General features: G+C 33.3%; 1 protein-coding gene across 1 annotated transcript in view; it reads left to right on the plus strand.

The window, feature by feature from the left end:
* Positions 1–27,401, plus strand: part of LOC148945465 (dynein axonemal heavy chain 5-like) — a 137,597-nt gene that overhangs the window by 37,771 nt on the left and 72,425 nt on the right. Inside the window, exon 5 of the mRNA XM_089099053.1 lies at positions 25,414–25,521. Coding sequence (XP_088955179.1) covers positions 25,414–25,521 — 108 coding nt within the window. The remainder of the gene's footprint in view (positions 1–25,413; positions 25,522–27,401) is intronic.

Genomic DNA, 27,401 nt, shown 5'->3' on the forward strand with positions numbered 1-27,401 from the left:
GTAAGCTCAGCAGATACAAATACCTCTTAAAATTAAAACTCAAAACGACCTGAAATTACTATTAAAGAATAAATGAAACCCAAAACAAACAGAAATTAAATAAACAATCATAGGAAAAAACATACAACATATAATAATATTTATGATTAAATAGATCTTAAAGCGAGTAATGCTTAGATTGAATATGAAAGAAAGCTTAAAACGAAAAAATATATTTTGCTATTGAAGTATAAATGGAACTTAAAACGAAGAGAAATTAAATAAACCATCAATGTAAACAAACATACAAAAGATGTTAATGTAAATGAATAAATAATTCTTAAAACGAGTAAAACTTAATACAATCATCCCTTCCATAAGAACCATATATGCCCCCAGGGTATAACTTAAAAACCTGCCCCCGGGCCCTGAGGGGTTGTGTCAACACCGGAGTTCTTGTTATATGATCTTTGAACTATTAATAACAAAATTTAACAAAATTTATATTTTGCTATTGAAGTATAAATGGAACTTAAAACGAAGAGAAATTAAATAAACCATCAATGTAAACAAACATACAAAAGATGTTAATGTAAATGAATAAATAATTCTTAAAACGAGTAAAACCTAAATTGAATATGCAAATCAAGCTTCAGACGAACAAAAATCACTACAAACGAGAGTTTGGGTATCACCTCCTTCTCTCGCTGTAAAAGTCTAAAACCTACTGTGTCATTGCCACTTTACTGAAAACCAATTTTATTACAAATATTTTCTTTTGTACTTATTATTGAAAATAAACATTAAAATTATAGTAAAATTTTCAACCGATAAGCTTTCAGCAATTAATATCATTATACATCAAATATTCAGTTTAATTTATTAGTTCTTTCTAAAGCTGTTCAAGACGAATACGGTATAGTTTCACTACAAACAAGAGTTTGGATACTGCCCCCTTCCTTAACTGTAAATAAAAACCAAAAGTCTACTGCGTCATTGGCGCTTCACTGAAAACAAATTATATTACAAATATTTTCTTTTCCAGTTCTTACAGCATTGAAAATAAAAATAACATTAGAGTGAAATAAATTCTTGAACTGATGGATCTTTCAACAACTAATATCATTATATATCAAATACTTAATATGATGTTGTTTATACTTTCCAAGATTCTTTAAGACACATATAGTTTTCAGTAAAGCGGCAATGGCATAATAGGTTTAAGAATTTTACAGGGAGAGAAGGGGGCAATATCTAAACACTTGTTTCCGTTGATTTATGTTTATTTCGACATTTATTTGCATATTCAATGTAAGTTTCACTTATTTTAAGATTTATTTATTCAATTACATTAATATCTACTGTATGTTTCTTTGCATTGATTGTTTATTTAATTTCTGTTCGTTTAAGTTTAATGTATTGACACCAGAGTTTGTCTGAGTCGACCTTTGAAGTATTTTTTTTTTTTTTGACAAAATGTCTATCTCAAAATTTTGATCAGATGGTTCCGTAAAGAGAAGGCGTGGGGGGGGGGGGGCTAGTTATCATCGGATCTCTTTTGTATATTAAAAAGTGAGCTTGAACTTTAAATTTACAGTCAAGTGTGCCCTCTATGTAGTTTTCAAGAGCATCCCTTTCATAAGAGCCATATATGCCCCAGGGCATGACTTACAACACTTACCCCCGGGCCCTGGGGGATTGTATCGACACCTGAGTTTTGTTTTCTGACTTTTGAACATTTTTTAACTTAATGGCTATCTCAAAATTTTTATCGGATGCTTTCGGGAAAAAAGGGGCCGGGGGGGGGGACTAGTTGCCCTCCAATCTCTTTTGACTCTCAAATACTGAACTAGAACTTTCAATTTCTAATCAAATTAGCCCTCCCTGAAGTTTTTACGAGCATTCCTTCCATAATATTCATATAATCCTCCAGTTCATAACTTACATCGCCTGCCTTCGGACCCTGAGAGGCTGTGTCGACACAGGAGTTTTCGTTATATGGTCTTAGGACTATTTTTTGAAAAAAGGCTATCTCAAAGTTTTTATCAGAAGGGTTAGAGAAAAAAAGGGCGTGGAGGAGGGAGGGGGGGTAGGTTCCGTCCAATCTCTTTTGGCTCTTAAAAAGTGAACTAGCACTTTCAATTTCCAATCAAATGCTCTTTGAAGTTTATACAATCATCCCTTCCATAAGAACCATATATGCCCCCAGGGTATAACTTAAAAACCTGCTCCCGGGCCCTGAGGGGTTGTGTCAACACCAGAGTTTTTGTTATATGATCTTTGAACTATTTTTAACAAAATGCTATCTCAAAATTTTATTGGATGCATTTGGGAAAAAAGAGCAGGGGGGGGCTGGTTACCCTCCAATATCTTTTAACGCTTAAAAAGTGAACTAGAACTTTCAATTTCCAATCAAATGAGCCCTCTCTGAAATTTATACGAGCATTCCTTCCATAAGAACCATATATACCCCCAGGGCATAACTTATAACCCTTGCCCTGAAGACCTTGGGGGGGGGAGTGTCATACTCAAAGATATAATTTCCAGAACTTTCAACTACGTTGAACAAAATGGCTTTCGGGAAATGGTGGGTGTGGAAGGGGTGTTAGTGGCTTCCAATCACTTTCGACTATTAAAAAGGGCACTAGCCATTTAAATTCTCAATCGAACGAGCCCTTTTTGAAGTTTATACGACAACGCTTTCTATAAGAACCTTATATGTCCCCAGGGCATAATTTACAACCCTTGCCCCGAGGAGTGGGGGTTGGGTTGTCATATTCAAAGCCCTAATTTCCAGAATTTTCAACCACGTTGAACAAAATGGGTATCTCAAAATTTTTATTGGATGTGTTTGGGGAAAAGGTGGGCGTGAGAGGGGGGTTAGTTGCCCTCCAATCACTTTCGACTATTAAAAACGGCACTAGCCCTTTAAATTTCCAATCGAATGAGCTCATTTGAAGTTTCTACGATAAAGCTTTCTATAAAAAGCTTATATGCCCCCAGGGCATAACTTGCGACACTTGCCCTGAGGGCTGTGGGGGAGTGTTCTCCTCAAAAACATAATTTCTATCTGGAAATCAACTACGTAGAACAAAATGACTATCACAAAATTTTTATTGGATGTGTTTGGGGAAATGGTAGGCGTGGAAGGGGTGTTTGTTGCCTTCCAATCACTTTTGACCCTTAAAAAGGGCACTAGAACTCCCAATTTCCTATCGAATGATCCCACTTTGAAGATTTATGACGACCCCTTCCGTATGAAGTGCCTCTGGGAAAAAAAAATAATAAAGCATTGGAGCCCTATGGCCTTTACTATAGGCAACGCTATAGCTTTGCCTCTGACATAGTCTTTTTCAGGGAGAAAGACTGAGCCTCTTACGAGGTTAAAGAACCATCCCTTCCATAAAAACCTTTAATACCCCCTGGGCATAACTTAAAACCCCTGCCCTTAATCTCTGGGGTTTGTTTCAACCCCAAAAGCCGTGTTATATTATATTTAGACTATTTTGAATAGAATGGCTCCCAAGAACATCTCAAAGTTCCTGTTAGACGTATTTTAGGACAATATGACGTGTGTGTATAGGTGAGAGGGTAGCTGCCCTCTGTTCACTTTGACTCTTAAAAAGAGCAGTAGAGCGTCTTATCATCGATCCAATGAGCCCCCTTTGAAAATTATATGACCACACTTTCTATAAAAACCCTATATGTCCCCAGGGCACAACTTACAACCTTGCCCTGAGGGCTGGGGAGATTTCTTATCCTCAAAGACATAATTTCCAGACCTTTCTGATAGGCTTAACAAAATGGCTATATAAAAATTTTGATTGGAAGTGTTTGGGGAAATGATAGGCGTGGAGGGAGACATTTGCCCTCTGACCACTTTTGACTAAAAAAAAGGCACTAGTCCTCTCAATTTCCAATCGAAATAGCTATATCAAAATGTTGATCGGAAATGTTTGGGGAAATGATGGGCGTTGGGGGGGGGGGGGTGATTGTCCCTCTGATTACTTTATACTATTAAAAAGGACATTAGCCCTCAATTTTCAATCGAAAGAGCCCTTTTTGAAGTTTTTACGACAATGCTTTCTATATAACATTATATACCCCCGGGGCATAACTTACAACCTTAGCCCTAAGGGCTGTGGGGGGTTGTCATACTGAAAAACATGATTTCTGGACCCTTTAACTACGTTCAACAAAATTACTATATCAAAATGTTTATTGGAAGTGTTTGGGGAAATGAGGTGTATGGGGGGGGGAGGCATTCGCCCTCCGATCGATTTTGACTATTACTAAGGGCACTAACCCTCTCAATTCCAAATTGAATGAGTCTTTTTTGAAGTTTCTACGACAACTCTGGCAAAGACCTAATTTCCGGAACATTCAACTACGTTGAACAAAATGTCAATCTCAAAATTTCGATTGGATGTGTTTGGGGAAATGGTAAGCCTGAGAGGGGAGTTAGTTACTCTCCAATCAGTTCCGACTATTAAATAGAGCACTAGCGCTTTCAATTTTCAATCGAATGAGCCCTTTTTGAAGTTTCTACGTTAACGCTTTCTAAAAACACCTCGTATGAGCCAAGGCATAAGTTATTGGGGAATTTCATCCTCAAAGACATAATTTCCGGACTTTTCAACTACGTTTAACAAAATGGCTATCTCAAAATTTTTATTTGATGTTTTTGGGGAAATGGTAGGCGTGAGAGGGGTATTAGTTGCCCTCCAATTACTTTCGACTATTAAAAAAGCCACTAGTCATTTCAATTTCCAATGGAATGAGCTCTTTTTGAAGATTCTACGACAACGTTTTCTATAAAAACCTTATATGCCCCAAGGCGTAACCTACAACTCTTGTCCTGAGGGCTGTGGGGGGATAACTTACAACCTTTGCGCTGAGGGCTGTGGGGGAGTATCATCCTCAATAACATAATTTCCAGATCTTTTCAAATACGTTGAACAAAATGGCTATCTAAAAATTTTTACTGGATGTTTTTGGGGAAATGGTGGGTATGGGAGGGATGTTAGTTTTTCTCCAATCACTTTTGACTATTAAAAAGGGCACTAGCCCTTCGATGTTTCTATTACAACGCTCTATAAAAACCTTATATGCCCCCAGGGCATAAATTACAACCCTTGCTCTGAGGGGTGTGGAAGGCGGGAGGAGGGAGGGGTGATCATCCTCAAAGACGTAATATTCAGAACTTTCAATTACGTTGAAAAAAAAATGGCTATCCCAAATTTTAATTGGATATGTTTGGGGAAATGGTGGGCATGAGAGGGAAATTAGTTGCCCTCCAATCAGTTCGACTAGCCTATTAAAAAGGGCACTAGCCTTTTCAATTTCGATTTGAATGAGCACTTTTTGAAGTGTTTGCGACAACAATTTCTATAAAGAACCATATGTTTCCCCAGGACATAACTCTCAATCTTAGCACTAAGGGATCTGGGGGGAGTGTCGTCCTCAAATACCTAATTTTCAGAACTTTCTACTACGTTCAACAAAATGGCTATCTTAAAAATTTAATAGGATGTGTTTGAGGAAATGGTGAGCTTGAGAGGGGTGCTAGTTGGCCTCCAATCATTTTCGACTATTAAAAAGGGCACTAGCCCTTTCAGTTTCCAATGAAATGAGTTATTTTTGAAGGCTCTACGAAAATACTTTCTATAAAAACCGTAGTCCCCCTAGGGCATAGCTTGTAACCCTTGCCGTGAGAGGTTTGGGGGGTTTGTCATCCTCAAAATCATAATTTCGAGAACTTTCAACTAAGTTGAAGAAAATGGCTATCTCAAAATTTTAATTTAATGTGTTTGGAGAAATGGTGGGCGTGAGAGGGGGTAAGTTGCTCTCCATTCACTTTCGACTATTAAAAAGGGCACTAGCCCTTTCAATTTCAAATCAAAAGAGTTCTTTTGTAAGTTTCTACAAAAAAATTTCCTATAAAAAGCTCCCAGGGTATAACGTACAACCCTTGAACCGAGGACTCTGACGGGGTTGTCGTCCTAAAAGACCTCATCTCCAGAACTATTAACTACGTTGAACAAATTGAATATCTCAAAATTTCTATTGAATGTGTTTGGGGAAATGGTGGGCGTGAGAGGGGGGTTAGTTGCCCTCCAATTATTTTCAACTTTTAAAAAGGGCACTAGCCCTATCAATTTTCAATCGAATGAGCTCTTTTTGAAGTTTCTACGACAACACTTTGTATAAAAACCTTATACGCCCTCAGGGTATAGCTTACAGCCATTGCCCTGAGGACTGTGGGGGGTTTGTCATCCTCAAAGACATAATTTCCAGAACTTTAAACTACGTTGAAAAAATGACCATCTCAAAATTCTGATTGTATGTGTTTGGGAAAATGGTGGGCGTGAGAGGGGGGTTAGTAGCTCTCCAATCACTTTCGATTACCATAAAGAGGCCACTAGCCCTTTGAATTTCCAGTGGAATACGCTATTTTTCAAGTTTTACGACAAAGCTTTCAATAAAAACCTTATATGCCCCCAGGGTATAACTTATAACCCTTGCCCTGAGGTCTCTGAAGGGGTTATCATCCTCAAAGACCTAATTTCCAGAACTTTCGGAACTTTCAACTACGTTGAACAAAATGGCTATCTCAAGATTTTGTTTGGATATGTTTGGATAAATGGTGGGCGTGGAAGGGGTGTTAGTTACCCTCAAATCGCTTTCGACTATTAACAAGGCCACTATCCATTTCAATGTCCAATTAAATTAGTCCCTTTGGAAGTTTCTACAACAACAATTTCTATGAAAACCATTTAAGCCCCTTAGGGCATAACTTATAACCCTTGCCCTGAGGGTTGTGGGGGGGGGGGGTGTCATCCTCAAAGACCGAATTTTCCGAACGTTTAACTACGTTGAACAAAATGGCTTTCTCAAAATTTTGATTGGATGTGTTTGGGGAAAAAACGGCGTGAGAGGGGGGTTAGTTGCCCTCCAATCCCTTTCGACTATTAAAAAGGGCACTAGCCCTTGGAATTACCAATCGAATAGGTCTTTTTTTAAGTTTTTACGACAACGCTTTCTATAAAAAACCTAATATGCCCCCAGGGTATAACTTATAACCCTTTCTCTGAGGGCTGTGGGGGAGTGTCCTCCTCAAAAACATAATCTCTATCTGGAAATCAACTACTCTGAACAAAATGGCTATCTCAAAATTTTCATTGGATGTGTTTGAGGAAATGGTGGACGTGGACGAAGTGTTAGTAGCCTTAGAATCACTTTCGACTATTAAAAAGGGCACTAGTCACTCCAGTTTCCAATCGAATGAGCCCTTTCCGAAGTTTCTACGACCATTCCTTCGATACGGAGTACCTTGGTCTAATCCCCCCCCCCCAAAAAAAAATAATGCATTGTGCCAACATCGTTTTTTACTTAGGCAGCGCGATTGCGCTGAATCTGATTAGCCATGTCTTGATACCTACTGCAAAATACTTGATTTCCAATTCAAAATTTAATTTAAATTATTCATGTACGGTGAGCCAAAATCAAAATCTGTATTAATTCAAAAACCTTCAGAAATTAAATAAAAAAACAAGCTTTTTAAGCTGAAAGTAAGGAGCGACATTAAAACTTAAAACAAATAGAATTAATTTCCATATAGGCTATAAAAGGAGCTGTCCCCTCCTCTTTACGTTAAAGTTTGACTCTTTCTCACAACTCTATTTTTAAAACAATAAATAACTTAAAGAGCGTAAAGAGCAAGGCGTTGAGGAGGGGACAGACCCCTTTCATATACGAAATAAATTCTGTTCGTTTTAAGTTTTAATGTCGCTTCTTACTTTCAGTTAAAAAACTTGTTTTTTTTTTGTTTAATTTCTGAACGTTTTTGAATTAATGCAGGTTTTGATGTCATAATGAGAGACATATCGTCTAACCCTTGTTTTTTTTCAATTGTTCAGGTGGTGGGACAAAACCTTCTTTTTCTTCCATCGGTTTATCTAGTCCAGGTTTTTTTATTTTCAAATGTACGGTATGCATTGCTGACCTTATCCATGTCAAAATCCGAAGCCCAATCATCATCGCTATCATTTTCAATTTGTTTGGTTCATTTATCTCGGCTTGTTTTTCGTCATTATGAAATACGCATTTCCGAATCTATGTTTTTTTAACACAGGTACCGTAGGTATTGATGACCTTATTCATGTCAAAATCCCAGACCCAATCATCACTGCTATCATTTTCTATTTTAACACGTTTCGATTCTCGCGGTCCAGGTTGATTTTCATTGACTCGCTCACATGTTTGGTGTCGCATGTCTTCTAAGCGCGTGTGGCTTTGCTCTTCATTTTCATTTTTGACACGCCGAAGCTGTTTTTCTAACCGCTTGTGTGTTTGCTCTTCATTTTTATTTTTGATTAGCTAATATGCTCGGTATCGCATGTCTTCTAACTGAGTATTTCTTTTCTCTTCATTTTCATTTTTGACAAGCCGCCGCTTTTCTTCTAACGTGCGTGTGTTTTTGTTCTTCATTTTCATTTTTGACTCGCCCACATGCTCGGTGTCACATGTCTTCTAACCGCGTGTGTCTTTGCTCTTCATTTTTATTTTTGACACGCTCTAATTGTCGTTTTGCATATTTTCTAACCGCTCTGGTCTTTGCTCTTCATTTTTAACACGTTTTTGAACTTTGATTACTTCAGACAATTTAGTAATGGCCTTTGATTTAACTTTCCGTATTGGTAATGTCGCAATTGATTTTCCAGGTTGTCTATTTTCACATCTTATCAGGTTTGATAGTTCAGGTGTTGGTTCCAAAGAGTCAGCATTTATAGTAATTAATTAAAAACAAACCTTATGCTTTCGAGAAGCCAGAATATAATTTGTTCTTTACTGAAAAAAATTCAAATGAATTTACTGAAAAAATGTGCATTGTCTGTTTAATATACGTATGGTGATATTTATTCCTTAAAATCTTAATTAATTATTGATTTTTTAGATTTATAATAATGAAAACATTTAAAAGATTTTATTCAGTAAATTACAAATTATATTCTGGCTTTTAGAAGGCTCGGGGTTTAGAACCCTACTCATATTAATTTCTGCTCGTTTTGAGCTTGACTCTGTTGTTTATTTTATTTTCTGTTTGTTTTGGGTTTCATATGAAGACCGTATTAATAGATTTAAATCTCCCTATCCCTTTCTTGTATCCATGCAAACATAACTAAAAAAACCCCTAAATTTACTTAGAAAACTTGTTTAGAAACTTAGAATTTCTGTTAGAAACTTAGAGGGGATACTCAAACCAATCCAGTCACACCCCCTATCAAGACGATCGGAAGCAACACGACTTAGAGGGGGTGGTAAGACCATTTTCGTGAATATTACACTCCCTACCAAGGCGATCGGAAGCCGCATGACTGTACTACTTACGCAAACAATGGACAAATTTCATGACTTAAAAACGTTTTCCCAGGGGTTGAGGGGGGTCATGTTATCCCCAAGGGCATAGTTACTGGGCTTTTCAAGTATGCCGAACAAAATGGCTATCTCCAAATTTTGATCGGATGACATTGAGGAAAAAAGGGGGATGGGAGGGGTGCTAATTGCCTTCCGATCTTTTTGGTCACTTGAAAAGGGCACTGAAACTTTTAATTTCCATTAGAATAAGCCATTTCTTGGTATTCTAAGACTATTGGTTCGATGCGATCACCCATGGGAAAAAACAACAAATAAACACGCATCCGGGATCTTTCTTCTGGCAAAAAATACAAAATTCCACATTTTTGTAGATGGGAGCTTGAAACTCCTATAATGGGGTTCTCAGATACGTTAAATTTCATGGTGTGATTTTCATTAAGATTTTTTGGTATTTAGGGGTTGTTTCCTTCCTTTTTTGAATATATTAATATCAAAATTCTGTTTTTTTTTAGTTTCGGTTACTATTGAGCCTCATCGCTCCCTACTTACACCTCGTTACCATGAACTGTTTGATAAAAGAATTTGATTCTAACTGCAATTTTGGTTTATTCACAATCTTGTATAAGAGTTTTACCAGTTTTTTCTGCTTATATGCTCTAATTTCATTTATAAATGGAAGGGTAATGTCTTGTAAAGAAACATTTGGAAATTCCTAGTGAATACATTACAAGGATGAAAATTAACAAATATGCATCATTCAGTGACAATTTAAGTATTATACGGGATAGTTATATGTAACATCATGCTATATGTAATATGCTATATGTGGGCTATATGTAAATAATTCTCAAATTGACACTTTTATGCACAAATTTATACACAAAACGAAGGAAAATTTTGAACCTTTCCTTGTATCCACAACAAAAGGCCGAATTCAACATTATCATAACCTAACAGAAGCACCAAAGCTTGGATTTCTAGCTTGTTCTTGAAAGGTAATGTAATAAACCTTGCAAATACTGCGGATACTACTGAAAAATATTTGCAACATAAAGCCACCTGAAGCCAATACAACATAAAACCATGTATGTTTTCTGGTTGTGTCTAAAAGTTAGCTATTCCTTGAAAGAGTTCTCTGTTCCTTAATGAACAAGATGATATTATACGTTCTGAGCCCAAAAATCTAATCATATCAACTGAACGATCTGTTACTAAATGAGGATACTTGACTACATAAGTAGCCAAGTCAGTTAAAATAGAAGTGAGTCAGCAAAAAGGTTATACAAGAGTAGTGCTTTAAATATAAAAATGGCCATTTTTATTCAATTGGTTGACTTTACGAGTAGAGAGGGGGGTGCTACTCCCATTGCCCACCCCTGCTTCCACCTACAACTTTTTTTACATAATTTATGTCTGTTTGTTGTCAGTGAGAATGAAAAAACAGGAATTTTCTCACATTGATGGTTGTTTCATGGACGGTTATGTGTGTTGGTCAATTTATTTGATGTTTTTCATGGATGTCAACATCAATTTATGTATGTTTTATGGTTTTTGTAAGTGAGAATGAAAAAACAGGAACTTTCTCAGATTTATGTCAGTTTTCTTGGATGGTTATGTGTGTGGGTCAATTTATTTGATGTTTTTCATGGATGTCAACAGCAGTTCATGTCTGTTTTATGGTTTTTGTCAGTGAGAACGGAAAAACAGGAACTTTCTCACTTTGATGGGTTATTGAGTCTAATGGGGACAGGTCAATGACCTCTTTCTCCAGGTGTGTTTTTGGCACGCTCGAGGCGAATGTTATGATCCAGAAATAGTATTTGTTGTTTTTGGTACGCTAGGGGAGAATTTTATGATCCAGGAAAGAGTATTTGTTGTTGTTGTTTTGGGCAAGCTCCCAGCGAATGTCAAGGAAGATCATTTGGTTAATCAAAGTGAGGCAGCGGTGTTGTCAGTTATTATTCAAACTGTGTCCGGACAAAGTTTAAGAGTGTCTGACAGTTGACGTGAAGTTAATTAAGGTCTTTGATCTATTTCTAAAGAGAATATTTCCGGGGCAAAATTTAGATCACACGTGACAGATGATGTCATGATTGATTGATGACATGAAAGGGGAATTAATTTGTTGTTTCTAAGGGGAATTATTGATTCACGAAAGGGGGATTAATTTGTTGTTTCTAAAGAGAATCGTCTCCGAGCGAATGTTTCGATCTTAGCAATGAAGAGATTGATTCACGAAAGGGCTACCAAATAATTTGAAATGTGTCAGCGCAGAGATGCCAAAACAAAAGGAACTCGCTGAAATTACGTTTAGGGATTATTTGGGCAATACCATTTTAGCGATTTTAGGAATTTATTTCGGCGAAACAGTTAGAGACATTTTAAAAGATGATTTAAAAGATGATTTTAGAAGAGAATTTGAGGGTAAAACTCTGTGGTCATTATAATACACAAGTTGTATTTTAACAGTGTCGTGAGGTCCTCTACCCCAACCCCAAAGGCTCCTCATACCCCACCCCAACCCCGAAGGAAGCCCCCCGGTCCCCAAAGGCCCACCGGGCTCCCAAAAGACCACCAGGCTCCCAAAGGGCCCCCCGGACCCCCAAAGGCCCTCACCCGGTCCCCAAGGGTCCACCGGGCTCCCAAAGGACCAATCGGCCCTCAAGTGCCCCCAGACCCCCAAAGGCCCTCCCAAGACCCCCAAAGGCCCTCTCCGGGCCCCCAAAGGCCCTCCCCCAGCCCCCAAAGGTCCAGAGGGCTACCAAAGGGCCACCCGGCCCAAAAGGGCCCCCCCAGACCCCCAAAGGACCCCCGGCCCCCCAAAGACCCCTGAGCCCCCATTTTTTAATACTTTTTTATGGCTTTATTATATCTTTTCAGAACAAGTTATTTTCTTAATGTCCATACTAAACCCATTTTACAAGTTTAAGTACCCATCCTTTTCACCCACAACTTTACTATACTGATTTTTGAATGCTCCAACACCAAGCAATACTTTTCAATGGCATTTCAGAACAAGTTCTTTTCTTAATATCCCTCCTAAACCCATTTTACAAATTTAAGCACCCATCCCTTACACCCACAACTTTACTTTACAGCTTTTTGAATGCTCCGACACCAAGCAATGCTTTTCAAAGGGCATTTCAGAACAAGTTCTTTTCATAATGTCCATCCTAAACCCATTTTACAAGTGGAAGTTCCCATCCTTTTCACCCACAACTTTACTTTACAGCTTTTTGAATGCCCAACACCAAGCAATACTTTTCAAAAGGCATTTCAGAACAAGTTCTTTTCTTGGTGACCGTCCTAAACCCATTTTACAAATTGAAGTACCCATCCTTTTCACCCACAACTTAGATATAGGTAAGAGTTTGAAGTTTTACCTTAGAGACTTAGCCTAGAGTTTTAGTTTGGTTTAGTTTTAGTTAAAAGTTTAGAGGGTTTCTTTTAGGTTAGACTCTTAGCTTAGAGTTTTTGTTAGAGTTCTAGTTTAGTTTAGTTTTAGTTAAGAGTTTAGAGTTTTTAGCTTAGAGTCTTAGCTTAAAGTTTTAGTTTGGTTTAGTTTTAGTTAAAAGTTTAGAGGTTTTTTTAGCTTAGAGTCTTAGCTTAGAGTTTTTGTTAGAGTTCTAGTTTAGTTTAGTTTTAGTTTAGAGTTTAGAGTTTTTAGCTTAGAGTCGTAGCTTAGAGTTTTATTCAGAGTTCTAATTTAGTTTAGTTTATCTACAGTTTAGAATTTAGAGTTTTAGCTAAGAGTCATAGCTTATAATTTTACTTAAAGTTGTAGCTTGGTTAAGTTTTAGTTAACAGTTTTGAGTTTTAGCTTAGAGTCTTAGCTTAGAGTTTTTGTTAAAGTTGAAGTTTATTTTAATTTTAGTTAAGAATTTGATGTTTTACCTTTGAGTTTCAGTTAGAGTTCTAGTTTAGTTTACTTTTAGTTAAGAGTTTAGAGTTTTTAGCTTAGAGTCTTAGCTTAAAGTTTTAGTTTGGTTTAGTTTTAGTTAAAAGTTTAGATTTTTTTTTGCTTAGAGTCTTAGCTTAGAGTTTTTTTTAGAGTTCTAGTTTAGTTTAGTTTTAGTTAAGAGTTTAGAGTTTTTAGCTTAGAGTCTTAGCTTAGGGTTTTATTCAGAGTTCTAGTTTAGTTTAGTTTAGTTACAGTTCAGAATTTAGAGTTTTAGCTTAGAGTCATAGCTTATAATTTTACTTAAAGTTTTAGTTTGGTTAAGTTTTATTTAAGAGTTTCGAGTTTTAGCTTAGAGTCTAATCTCAGAGTTTTGTTAGAGTTATAGTTCTACTTTAGTTAAGAGTTTAGAGTTTTACCTTAGACTCTTAGCTTATAATTTTAGTTAGAGTTGAAGTTTAGTATAGTTACAGTTAAGAATTTAGAGTTTTAGCTTAGAGTCATAGCCTAGAGTTTTAATTAAAGTTTTAGTTTTACTAAGTTTTAGTTAAGAGTTTCGAGTTTTAGCTTAGAGTCTTAGCTTAGAGTTTTTTTTTAGAGTTATATTTTATTTTATTTTTAGTTAATAGTTTTATTTTTTACCTTTTATTTTAAGTTAGATTTATAGTTTATTTTATTTTTATTTAAGAGTTTTGTGTTTTACCTTAGAGTCTTAGCTTAGAGTTCTAGTTTAGTTTAGTTTTACTTAAGAGTTTAGAGTTTTAGCTTAGAGTCTCGGCTTAGAGTTTTTGTTAGATTTCTAGTTTATTTTAGTTTTAGTTAAGAGTTTAGTGTTTTTAGCTTAGAGTCTTAGCTTAGAGTTTATTTTAGAGTTATAGTATATTTTTGTTTTATTTTATAGTTTTAGCATAGAGTCTTAGCATAGAGTTTTTGTTAGAATTGAAGTTAAGTTTATTTTTAGTTAAGAGCTTAGATTTTTTTTTTTTTAGAGTTCTGGTTTAGTTTAATTTTAGTTAAGAGTTTGATTTTTTACCTTTGAGTTTCAGTTAGAGTTCTAGTTTAGTTTAGTTTTAGCTAAGAGTTTAGAGTTTACCATAGAGTCTTAGCTTAGAGTTATAGTTAGAGTTCTAGTTTAGTTTAGTTTTAGTTACAGTTCAGAATTTAGACTTTTAGCTTAGAGTCATAGCTTAGAGTTTTACTTAAAGTTATAGTTTGGTTAAGTTTTAGTTAAGAGTTTAGAGTTTTTAGCTTAGAGTTATTGTTGAAGTTCTAGTTTAGTTTAGTTTTAGTTAATATTTTAGAGTTTTAGCTTAGAGTCTTAGCTTAGAGTTTTTGTTAGAGTTGAAGTTTAGTTTAATTTTATTTAAGAATTTGATGTTTTACCTTTTATTTTCAGTTAGAGTTCTAGTCTAGTTTACTTTTAGTTTAGAGTTTACAGTTCTTTAGCTTAGAGTATTATCTTAGACTTTTAGTTGGAGTTCTAGTTTAGTTTAGTTTTAGTTCAGAATTTAGAATTTTAGCTTAGAGTCTTAGCTTAGAGTTTTTGTTAGAGTTCTAGTTTATTTTACTTTTGAGTTCCAGTTTAGTTTACATATAGTTAAGAGTTTGGAGTTTTACCTTAGAGACTTAGCATAGAGTTTTAGTTTAGTTTAGTTTTAGTTAAGAGTTTAGAGTTTTTTAGCTTAGAGTCTTAGCTTAGAGTTTTTGTTAGAGTTCTAGTTTAGCGTAGTTGTAGTTAAGAGTTTTGTGTTTTAACTAAGAGTCTTAGTTTAGAGTTTTAGTTAGAGTTCTCGTTTATTTTAGTTTTAGTTAAGAGTTTAGAGTTTTTTAGCTTAGAGTCTTAGCTTATAGTTTTTGTTAGAGTTATAGTTTATTTTAGTTTTAGTTAAGAGTTTAGTGTTTTTAGCTTAGAGTCTTAGCTTATAGTTTTTGTTTAAGTTTTAGTTTAGTTTAGTTTTAGTTAATATTTTAGAGTTTTAGCTTAGAGTCTTAGCTTATAGTTTTTATTAGAGTTGAAGTTTAGTTTAGTATTAGTTAGGAGTTTAGATTTTTACCTTAGAGTCTTAGCCTAGAGTTTTTGTTAGATTCCTAGTTTAGTTTAGATATAGTTAAAAGTTTGGAGTTTTACCTTAGAGACTTAGCTTAGAGTTTTAGTTTAGTTTAGTTTTAGTTAAGAGTTTGGTGTTTTTAGCTTAGAGTCTTAGATTAGAGTTTTTGTTAGAGTTCTAGTTTAGTTTAGTTTTAGTTAAGAGTTTGGTGTTTTACCTTAGAGTCATAGCTTAGACATTTAGTTAGAGTTCTAGTTTAGTTTAGTTTTAGTTATGAGTTTAGAATTTTGCCTTAGAGACTTAGCTTAGAGTTTTAGTTTAGTTTAGTTTTAATTAAGATTTTGGAGTTTTTTATCTTTGAGTTTTAACATAGTATTTGTCGAAGATCTTGTTTATTATAGTAATTGTTAAGAGTTTAGAGTTTTATCTTAGACTCTTAGATTAGAGTTTTTGTTAAAGTTGAAGTTTAGTTTAGTAATATTTAATAGTTTAGAGTTTTAGCTTAGAGTATTAGCTTAGAGTTTTTGTTAAGGTTGAAGTTTAGTTTAGTAATATTTAATAGTTTAGAGTTTTATCTTATAGTATTATATGATAGTTTTTGTTTATTTTAGTTTTTTTTAATATTTTATAGTTTTTTATATTATATTATTAGATTAGAGTTTTTGTTAGATTTATAGTTTAGTTTAGTTATAGTTTAGAGTTTTTAGCTTATATTCTTAGTTTAGAGTTTTAGTTTAGTTTAATTTTTTTAAGAGTTTAGAGTTTTATCACAGAGTCTTATGCTAGGGTTTTTTTAGAGTTTTAGTTTAGTTTAGTTTTAGTTAAGAGTTTTGAGTTTTTAGCTTAGAGTCTTATTTTAGAGTTTTTTTTTGAAGTTATAGTTTAATTTAGAGTTTTAGATTAGATTTATAGTTTTAATTAGACTTCTAGTTAAGTTTATTTTTATTCGAGAGTTTAGTGTTCTATCTTAGGGTGTTATTTCAGTGTTTTTTTAAGAGTTATAGTCTAGTTTAGTTTTAGTCAAGAGTTTAGAGTTTTAGCATATATACTTGGATTAGAGTATATGTTAGATTCATATTTAAGTTTATTTATAGTTAAGAGTTTGAAGTTTTACCTTAAAGACTTAGCTTAGAGTTTTAGTTAAGTTTAGTTTTACTTAAGAGTATAGAATTTTAGCTTAGAGTCTCAGCTTAGAGTTTTTGTTAGAGCTCTAGTTTAGTTTAGTTTTAGTTAAGAGTTTAGTGTCTTTAGCTTAGAGTCTTAGTTTAGAGTTTTTGTTGAAGTTCTAGTTTAGTTTAGTTTTAGTTTAGAGTTTTAGCTTAGACTTAGAGTTTTAATTAGAGTTCTAGTTTAGTTTATGTTTAGTTAAGAGTTTAGAGTTTTTAGCTTAGAGTCTTACCATGGGCGCTCATGATAAGCTAACCTAATCTAACCTAACTTAAACGTGGAGAAACCTAACCTCTAACCTAACCTAACCTAATCTAACCTATGGTTTTGGTATTTCTATGCAATATTGTGTAATTTTGTGGTTATGCTAGTTTTGACTAAATTTCAACTATAAATAAATCTATAAGCTAATATTCTAGGATAAACCTATAAGATATAAATATTAATTAAAAATAAAATAGAATATAAATCGAATTGAAAACTCCAAGATCAGACTCTAATATATAACTGTAAATTTTTAACTGTAAATAAAATACACGAAAATTAAACCCTAACTAGAACTATAATCTAATAAATAAATTTCAAATTAAGAACTCTCAACTCAACCTAAACTAAGATAAAACTCTAACAAAAACTCTAAGTTAAGACTCTAAGCTAAAACTATAAACTCTTAACTAAAACTAAACTAAACTCGAGCTTCAGCAAAAACTCTAAGCTAAGACTCTAAGCTAAAAACTCTAAACTCTTAACTAAAACTAAGCTAAACTAGAATTCAAACAAAAACTCTAAGATAATACTCTAAGCCAAAATTATAAACTCTTAACTAAAACTAAGCTAAACTAGAACTACCACTAAAACTCTCATCTATAAATCTAAGTTAAAACACCAAACTCTAAGCTAAAAGTAAACTAAACTATAACTCTAACAAAAACATTAAGCTAGGACTCTAATCTAAAAAACTCTAAACTTTTAACTAAAACTAAACTAAACTAAAACTTCAACAAAAACTCTAAGCTATGTTTCTTTTATAAAACTCTAAACTCTTAAGTAAACTAAACTAGAACTCTAACAAAGACTCTAAACTACGACTCTAAGCTAAAAACTCTAAACTCTTAACTATAACTAAACTAAATCTCAACTCTAACTATAACTCTAAGCTAAGACTTAGCTAAAACTCTAAACTATTAACTAAAACTAAACTTAACTAAAACTCTAAGCTAAGTCTTGAAGGTAAAACTCCAGATACTTAACTTTATCTAAAATAAACTAGAACTCTAACAAAAACTCTAAGCTACGACTCTAAGCTAAAACTCTAAACTATTAACTTAAACTAAACTAAACTAGAACTTCAACAAAAATTCTAAGCAAAGGACTCTAAGCCAAAAACTCTAAACTCTTAACTAAAACTAAAATAAACTAGAACTCTAACAAAAACTCTTAGCTAAGACTCTAAGCTAAAATTCTAAACTCTTAACTAAAACTAAACTAAACGAGAACTCTAACTAAAACTCGAAGCTAAGACTCTAAGGTAAAACACTACACTCTTAACTAAAAGTAAACTAAACTAGAACTCTAACTGAAACTCAAAGGTAAAACATCAAATTCTTAACTAAAATTAAACTAAACTAGAACTCTAACAAAAACTCTAAGCTAAGACTCTAAGCTAACATTCTAAACACTTAACTAAAACTAAACTAAACTAGAGATCTAACTAAAACTCTATGCTAAGACTCTAAGGTAAAACACTAAACTCTTAACTAAAAGGAAACTAAACTAGAACTCTAACTGAAACTCAAAGGTGAAACATCAAATTCTTAACTAAAGTTAAACTAAACTAGAACTCTAACAAAAACTCTAAGCTAAGACTCTAAGGTGAAACTCTAAACTCATAAGTAAAACTAAGCTAAACTAGAACTCTAACAAAAACTGTAAGCTAAGACTCAGCTAAAACTCGAAACTCTTAACTAAATCTTAACCAAGCTATAACTTTAAGTAAAACTCGAAGCTATGACTCTAAGCTAAAAATCTAAATTCTCAACTTTAACTAAACTAAACTTTAACTATAAGTAAAAATCTAATCTAAGAATGTAAGTCAAAACTCTAAACTATTAACTAAAACTAAATTAAACTAGGGATCTAAATAAAATTAAAAAAAGACTCTTAGCTAAAATATCTAGACCCTTAACTAATACTAAACTCAACTAAAACTCTAACTTAAAATTCAGGTCTAAGCCAAAACTCCAAACTAAAACTAAACTAAACTAGAACTTCAACAAAAACACTAAACTGATACTCTAAGCTAAAAACTCTAAACTCTTAACTAAAACTAAACTAAACTAGAACTCTAACAAAAACTCTAAACTGAGACTCTAAGATAAAATTCTATACTCTTAAGTAAAACTAAAATTAACTAAAACTCTAAGCTAAGTTTCTAAGTTAAAACTTCAAACTCTTAACTATAACTAAACTTAACTAGTACTCTAACAAAGACTCTAAGCTAAAACTCTAAACTCTAAACTCTTAACTAAAACTAAACTAAACTAAAACTCTAACAAAAACTCTAAGCTAACACTCTAAGCTAAAACTATAAACTCTTAACTAAAACTAAACTAAACTAGAACTATAATTAAAACTCTAAGTATAAGCTAAAACTCTAAACTAAACTAGAACTGCAAAAAAAAACTCTAAACTAAGACTCTAAGCTAAAAACTCTAAACTCTTAACTAAAACTAAACTAAACTAGAACTCTAAAAAAACCCTAAGATAAGACTCTATGGTAAAACTCTAAACTCTTAAAAAAAATTAAACTAAACTAAAACTCTAAGCTAAGAATCTAATATAAAAACTCTAAACTATAACTAAACTAAACTAGAACTCTAACAAAAACTCTAAGCTAAGACTCAATGCTAAAAAAACACTAAACTCTTAACTAAAACTAAACTAAAATAAAACTATAAGCTAAGACTCTAAGCTAAAACTCTAAACTCTTAACTATAACTAAAATAAACTTCAACTTTAATAAAAACTCTAATCTAAGACTCTAAGCTAAAACTCTAAACTCTTAGCTATAACTAAATTAAACTTCAACCTTAACAAAAACTCTAAGCTAAGACTCTAAGCTAAAACTCTAAACTCTTAACTAAAACTAAACTAAACTAGAAATTCGACAAAAACTATGCTAAGACTCTAAGCTAAAAACTCTAAACTCTTAACTATAACTAAACTAAACTAAAACTCTAAGCTAAGACTCTAAGCTAAAACTCAAAACTCTTAACTAAAACTAAACTAAGCTAGAACTCTAACTAAATGTCTAGGCTATGACTCTAAGTTAAAACACAAAACTGTTAACTAAAACTAAACTAAAATAGAACTCTAACAAAACTCTAATCTAAGACTATAAGCTAAAAACACCAAACTCTTAACTAAAACTAAACTAAAACTCTAAGATAAGTCTCTAATTTAAAAATCCAAACTTTTAACTATATATAAAATAAACTATTACTCTAACAAAAACTCTAAGCTAATACTCTAAGCTAAAACTCTAAACTCCTAACTATTACTAAACTAAACTTTAACTCTAACAAAAACTATAAGCGAAGACTCTAAGCTAAAACTCTAAACTATTTACTAAAACTAACCTAAACTAAAACTTCAACAAAAACTCTAAGCTAAGAATATAATCTAAAAAATATAAACTCTTAACTAAAACTAAAATATACTATAACTCTAAATAAAACTCAAAACTAAGACTCTAAGGTAAAAAACCAAACTATTAACTAAAACTAAGCTAAACTAGAACTCTAACAAAAACTATAAGCTAAGACTCTAAGCTAAAAAACTCTAAACTCTCAACTAAAACTAAACTAAACTAGAACTTTATGCTAAGTCTCTAAGGTAAAACTCCAAACTCTTAAATATATGTAAACTAAACTAGAACTCAAAACTAAAATAAACTAGAACTCTAACAAAAACTCTAAGCTAAGACTCTAAGCTAAAATTCTAAAATCTTAACTAAAAATAAAATAAAATAAAAATATAACTAAAACTCTAAGATAAGACTCTAATCTAAAAAACTTTAAAATCTAAACTAAAATTAAAATATAATAGAACTCAAAATTAAACTAAAATGTAAAAAATCAAATTCTTAACTAAAACTAAACTAAACTTCAAATCTAACAAAAACTATAAGCTAAGACTCTTAGCTAAATCTCTAAAATATTAACAAAAACTGAACTAAACTAGAACTTCAACAAAAACTCTAAGCTAAAAACTCTAAACTCTTAACTAAAACTTAACCAAACTATAACTTTAATTAAAACTCTAAGCTATGACTCCAAGCTAAAACTCTAAATTCTGAACTGTAACTAAAACTAAACTAAACTAGAACTTTAACTAAAACTCTAAGCTAAGACTCTATGGTAAACTCTAAACTCTTAGCTAAAACTAAACTAAACTAGAACTCTAACTGAAATTCAAAGGTAAAAAATCAAACTCTTAACTAAAATTAAACTAAACTATAACTCTAACAAAAAAAACTATAAATCTTAACTAAAACTAAACTAAACTTCAACTCTAACAAAAACTCTAAGCTAAGACTCTAAGCTAAAACTCTAAACTAAAACTAAACTATACTAGAACTTCAACATAAACTCTAAGCTAAGACTCTAGCTAAAAACACTAAACTCTTAACTAAAACTAAAATAAACTAGAACTCTAACAAAAGCTCTAAGCTGAGACTCTAAGCTAAAACTCTAAACTCTTAAGTAAAACTAAACTAAACTATAACTCTAATATAAGACTCTAAGTTAAAACACAAAACTATTAAATAAAAATAAACTAAAATATAACTCTAACATAAACTCAAAGTTAAAACATAAAAACCTTAAATAATATTAAACTAAACTAGAAATCTAACAAAAAACTTTAAGCTAATAGTCTAAGATAAACCTCGAAACTATTAACTAAAATTTAGCCAAACTAAAACTTTAAGTAAAACTCTAAGCTATGACTCTAAGCTAAAAATCTAAATTCTTAACTATAACTAAACTAAACTTCAACTCTAACTAAAACTCTATGCTAAGACTCTAAGGTAAAACTCTAAAACTCTTAATTAAAACTAAACTAAACTAGAACTCTAACAAAAACTCTAAGCTAAGACTCTAAGCTAAAACTCGAAACTCTTAACTAAAACTTAACCAAACTGCAACTTTAAGTAAAATTATAAACTATGACTCTAAGCTAAAACTCTAAATTCTGAACTGAAACTAAACTAAACTAGAACTCTGAATAAAACTCTAAGCTAAGACTCTAAGCTAAAAACTCTAAACTCTTAACTAAAACTAAACTAAACTAGAACTCTAACAAAAAATCTAAGCTAAGATTCTAATCAAAAAAAAATCTAAACTTTTAACTAAAACTAAACCAAACTAAAACTTTAAGCTAAGACTCTAAGCTAAAAACTCTAAACTCTTAACTAAAAGTAAACTAAACTAGAACTCTAACTGAAACTCAAAGGTAAAACATCAAATTCTTAACTAAAATTAAAATAAACTTCAACTTTAACAAAAACTCTAAGCTAAGACTCTAAGCTAAAACTCAAAACTTTTAACTAAAACTTAACCAAACTACAACTTTAAGTAAAATTATAAGCTATGACTCTAAGCTAAAACTCTAAATTCTGAACTGTAGCTAAACTAAACTAAATTAGAACTCTGAATAAAACTCTAAGCTACGACTCTAAGCTAAGACTCTAAGTTAAAAAATCTAAACTATTAAATAAAAATAAATTAAACTAGAACTCTAACAAAAAATCTAATCTAATAATATAATAAAAAAAAAAACTCTAAACTTTTAACTTAAACTAAACAAAAATAAAAATTTAAGCGAAGACTCTAAGCTAAAAAATCTAAACTCTTAACTAAAACTAAACTATACTAGAACTCTAACAAAAACTCTAAGATAAGAGTCTAAGCTAAAAAAAAACCCTCTAAACTTGTAACTAAAACTAAACCAAACTAAAACTCTAAGCTAAGTCTCTAAGGTAAAACTTCAAACTCTTAGCTATAACTAAGTTGTGGGTGAAAAGGATGGGTACTTCAATTTGTAAAATGGGTTTAGGACGGTCACTATGAAAAGAACTTGTTCTGAAATACCCTTTGAAAAGTCTTGCATGGTGTTGGGCATTCAAAAAGCTGTAAAGTAAAGTTGTGGGTGAAAAGGATGGGAACTTCAACTTGTAAAATGGGTTTAGGATGGACATTATGAAAAGAACTTGTTCTTAATTGCCCTTTGAAAAGTATTGCTGGGTGTTGGAGAATTCAAAAAGCTGTAAAGTAAAGTTGTGGGTGTAAACGATGGGTACTTCAATTTGTAAAATGGGTTTAGGAGGGACATTAAGAAAAAAACTTTTTCTGAAATGCCTTTGAAAAGTATTGCTTGGTGTTGGAGCATTCAAAAATCAGTATAGTAAAGTTGTGGGTGAAAAGGATGGGTACTTCAACTTGTAAAATGGTTTTTGGATGGACATTAAGAAAATAACTTGTTCTGAAAAGATATAATAAAGCCATAAAAAAGTATTAAAAAATGGGGGCTCAGGGGTCTTTGGGGTGCCGGGGGTCCTTTGGGGGTGGGGGGGGCCTGTAGGGCCGGGTGGCCCTTTGGGAGCCCTGTGGACCTTTGGGGGCTGGGGGAGGGCCTTTGGGGGCCCGGAGAGGGCCTTTGGGGGTCTGGGGAGGGCCTTTGGGGGTCTGGGGGGGCATTTGAGGGCCAATTGGTCCTTTGGGAGCCCGGTGGACCTTTGGGGACCGGGTGAGGGCCTTTGGGGGTCTGGGGGGCTCTTTGGGAGCCTGGTGGTCTTTTGGGAGCCCGGTGGGCGTTTGGGGACCGGGGGCTTCCTTCGGGGTTGGGGTGGGGTATGAGGAGCCTTTGGGGTTGGGGTAGAGGACCTCACGACACTGTTAAAATACAACTTGTGTATTATAATGACCACAGAGTTTTACCCTCAAATTCTCTTCTAAAATCATCTTTTAAATCATCTTTTAAAATGTCTTTAACTGTTTCGCCGAAACAATTCCCTATAATGGCTAAAACGGTTTCGCCCAAATAATCCCTAAACGTAATTTCAGCGAGTTCCTTTTGTTTTGGCATCTCTGCGCTGACACATTTCAAATTATTTGGTAGCCCTTTCTTGACTCAATCTCTTCATTGCTAAGATCGAAACATTCGCTCGGAGACGATTCTCTTTAGAAACAACAAATTAATCCCCCTTTCGTGAATCAATAATTCCCCTTAGAAACAACAAATTAATTCCCCTTTCATGTCATCAATCAATCATGACATCATCTGTCACGTGTGATCTAAATTTTGCCCCGGAAACATTCTCTTTGGAAATACATCAAAGACATTAATTAACTTGACGTCATCTGTCAGACACTATTAAACTTTTCCTGGAAATAGTTTGATTAATGACTGACAGCACAGATGTCCCACTTTGATTAACCACGTGTTCTCCCTTGACATTCGCTGGGAGCTTGCCCAAAACAACAACAACAAATACTCTTTCCTGGATCATAAAATTCTCCCCTAGCGTACCAAAAACAACAAATACTATTTCTGGATCATAACATTCGCCTCGAGCGTGCCAAAAACACACCTGGAGAAAGAGGTCATTGACCTATCCCCATTAGACTCAATAATCCATCAAAGTGAGAAAGTTCCTGTTTTTTCAATCTCACTGACAAAAACCATAAAACAGACATGAACTGCTGTTGACATCCATGAAAAACACCAAATAAATTGACCCACACACATAACCATCCAAGAAAACAGACATAAATGTGAGAAAGTTCCTGTTTTTTCATTCTCACTGACGAAAAACATAAAACATACATAAATTGCTCTTGACATCGATGAAAAACATCAAATAAATTGACCAACACACAGAACCGTCAATGAAACAACCATCAATGTGAGAAAATTCCTGTTTTTTCATTCTCACTGACAACAAACAGACATAAATTATGTAAAAAAAAGTTGTAGGTGGCAGCAGGGGTGGGCAATGGGAGTAGCACCCCCCTCTCTACTTTTACGCTAACTTTCAATCTATTTTTTTTTTATTAAGACTCATTTGGAATCTTTTCTTTTATGCTGGCTTATTAAAACTTCAGATATTATCTTGCCAATTTCGAATAATTTCGTTATGTGGTTTATGGACGCGACCTAGTGGCGTCAATAAAAGTGGCGTCGATTTAGTGGCGTCAATAAAAGTGGCGTCGATTTAGTGGCGTCAATAAAAGTGACGTCGATTTAGTGGCGTCAATAAAAGTGGCGTCGATTTAGTGGTGCCAATAAAAGTGGCGTTATTTAGTGGCGTCAATAAAAGTGGCGTCGATCTAGTGGCGTCAATAAAAGTGGCGTCGATTTAGTGGCGTCAATAAAAGTGGCGTCGATTTAGTGGCGTCAATAAAAGTGGCGTCAATAGTGGTCAATAAAATTCCCCTTGTTGAGTGACCATAGGAAAACTTGTAACTTGTACCAGTAAACATTTAAAATGCTGGAAGAAAACATTACTCATGTCCAGCCCTGAAGCTATGAAAAGTAGCTGCAAGTTCTTGCTATCAGAGTCGTTCAAATGCTTTGAGTCTGAAAACCTAAAAAAAAATTTAAAAACACGAAAATAGTCAGAGTTATCTATGAAATGTTAAGCATTTTATTTAGGGAAAAAATTAAAAACTGATTGGCAAGCTAAAACTTTCTTTTAAAAACATAAAATCTGGTATTAAAGATCCTCTGATGTCTCCTTGAAAGTTAAGACCCTGTTGACCTACGCGTACTGATATCTTATCTATCTTATCTAAATCTATGTTTTTGGATTTTTATTAAGGTTTATGTCATTGATTACTTGTTTATGTCATCAAACAATTCAATTTTGGCTCATTATTTTAGGTCAAGTGTGCAGCTCAAATGCCAACACTAATAACTACCGTTGCGTTACTAGCAACCGCATGCAAGCCGTTTGCGACGACTGAAAACGTCACATCTTTTCTTTTGAAGGTTCTTATTCATTTATTATTCTTTTCTTATTTCTTACTGATTCGTATATTATTTATTTAATAGCTGCTCATTTTTAATATGTTTTTTTCAATTCTGTAAAGAATAATGTTGTGTAGGCTATTCAATTTTATTACTCCTTGCTGCCAGAATTATGCCATGGATCAAAATTTTGTTGCTTAAGAAGCATTATATGGTATACAATAAAGGGCTATATGGCAACCAGAGTTTCTGAACACTGGTGTTACAGATAGCTTCTGAGAGAAAATTACTTTGCTTGGATAGCTATGTTTAATGTCAGCCGATGAAAGCAAAAATGCTCCTATGGGTTTCAGTAGCAAAGTAAGCGGTTAGTTTCTGTTTAAGATCTCAAATTTATTTCTTCGGCTGGAAATGATACTCATCATATGATATTTGCAACGCAAGAGATAGGTGGGCTGTGATAATAAAAAAGGAAAAAAGAAACCCTAAAAACAAACTAACAACAGCTTGATATCCACTGCCCATATAATTATTATTTTAAAAACATTATCTTTTCCTATCCTGTAGATTATCCATTGACTAAAAAGCACTCTCTGTGATGCGTCACCTTACGACTGTACTTTCCCAAATTCCTAAATTGCAGCAGGTAATTACTCTATAATTTCCAACCTTCTATTACTTCCCTCTTACCTCAATCCCAAGCAGTTTCTACCCTCAATCCTCCAATATTATAAAGGATTCTAGATCCTCATTATCTCCACACATCGGACTAAATATGGACTGTTTCTGTGACCTAAGCCTTCTAAAAAACTTCCTTCTTTCTCCAAGTTGTATAAAATAACTCCTTACCGAAATAATCCAACTTAAATATTCCCCCTGAAGCCCCACCTTAAGGTGGTGTTACTCTCCCCATGCCTGCCTGACATCGACGTAAGATCAAAAAGCCCCTCCGTGATCTGATCTGCTGGCTATAGATGTGTCTCCTGCTCTTGCTGTATTCTCCGTGTATCCCTCGCTACTGAACCTGCTGCCCCTTTTCCCTGATTCTAAACTCCTGATGCACTACAACTATTTAATATTTTCATTAATTTCTAGGCCGTAAATATTTCCTATTATTAATTTAAAATCTTTTCTAAAAAGAAGTTTTCTAAAGAAAAGTAAAAGGAAAGAAAATCAATAGGTAACGATTCAAACTTAAAACTTACAGGGATTACTATGAATGAATAAACGAAACCCAAAAACGGACTGTAGTTACTTTGAATGAATAAATGGAGCCCAAAACGAGCAGGAAATAAATAAATAATCGCATTAAACATAAAGTACAAAAAGATACTCCTTTATATTAATTGGCTAATCCTAAATTTCAAACTTATCAAGGATACAAGGATATAAGTATCAAGAACTCAAACTGTGTACTTTCTTTTGCCTAAAGGCTTAAGCTCCTTCATTTTCAGAGTATTTCTTACGTGTATACCAAAAGATGATTAATCAAGGAAGGTAAACTTAAAATCCTGTAATATAAGCATATAATAGATTACAGTTTTATACATCTATTTCATAGAATACAAAGAATACTGTTTTATAGATGCAAATAATAGAATGTAGTTTTATAGATATAGCTAATAGAATGTACAAAATGTAGTTTCACAGGTACGGTTCTAAAACGCAAAGAATACAGCTTTATTGATGCAGTTCGCAGAATGCCGTTTTATAGATGCAGTTTATCAAACAGTTCGTGAAAACGAACGGTAAGTAAGGTGCGACCCAGCTCAATGGTAACCGAAACTCTAAAAAACGGAATTTCGATACCAATAAATACATCAAAAGAATCAGATTTAAATGCTGATTTTAAATATATAAGTTCTATCAAGTTTAGTTTTACCCATCAAAAGTTAGGCGCC

Source organism: Artemia sp. Qi Xiang Cuo, chromosome 13 (assembly GCF_049724085.1).
Source record: "Artemia sp. Qi Xiang Cuo chromosome 13, ASM4972408v1, whole genome shotgun sequence".
Classification (NCBI taxonomy): domain Eukaryota; kingdom Metazoa; phylum Arthropoda; class Branchiopoda; order Anostraca; family Artemiidae; genus Artemia; species Artemia sp. Qi Xiang Cuo.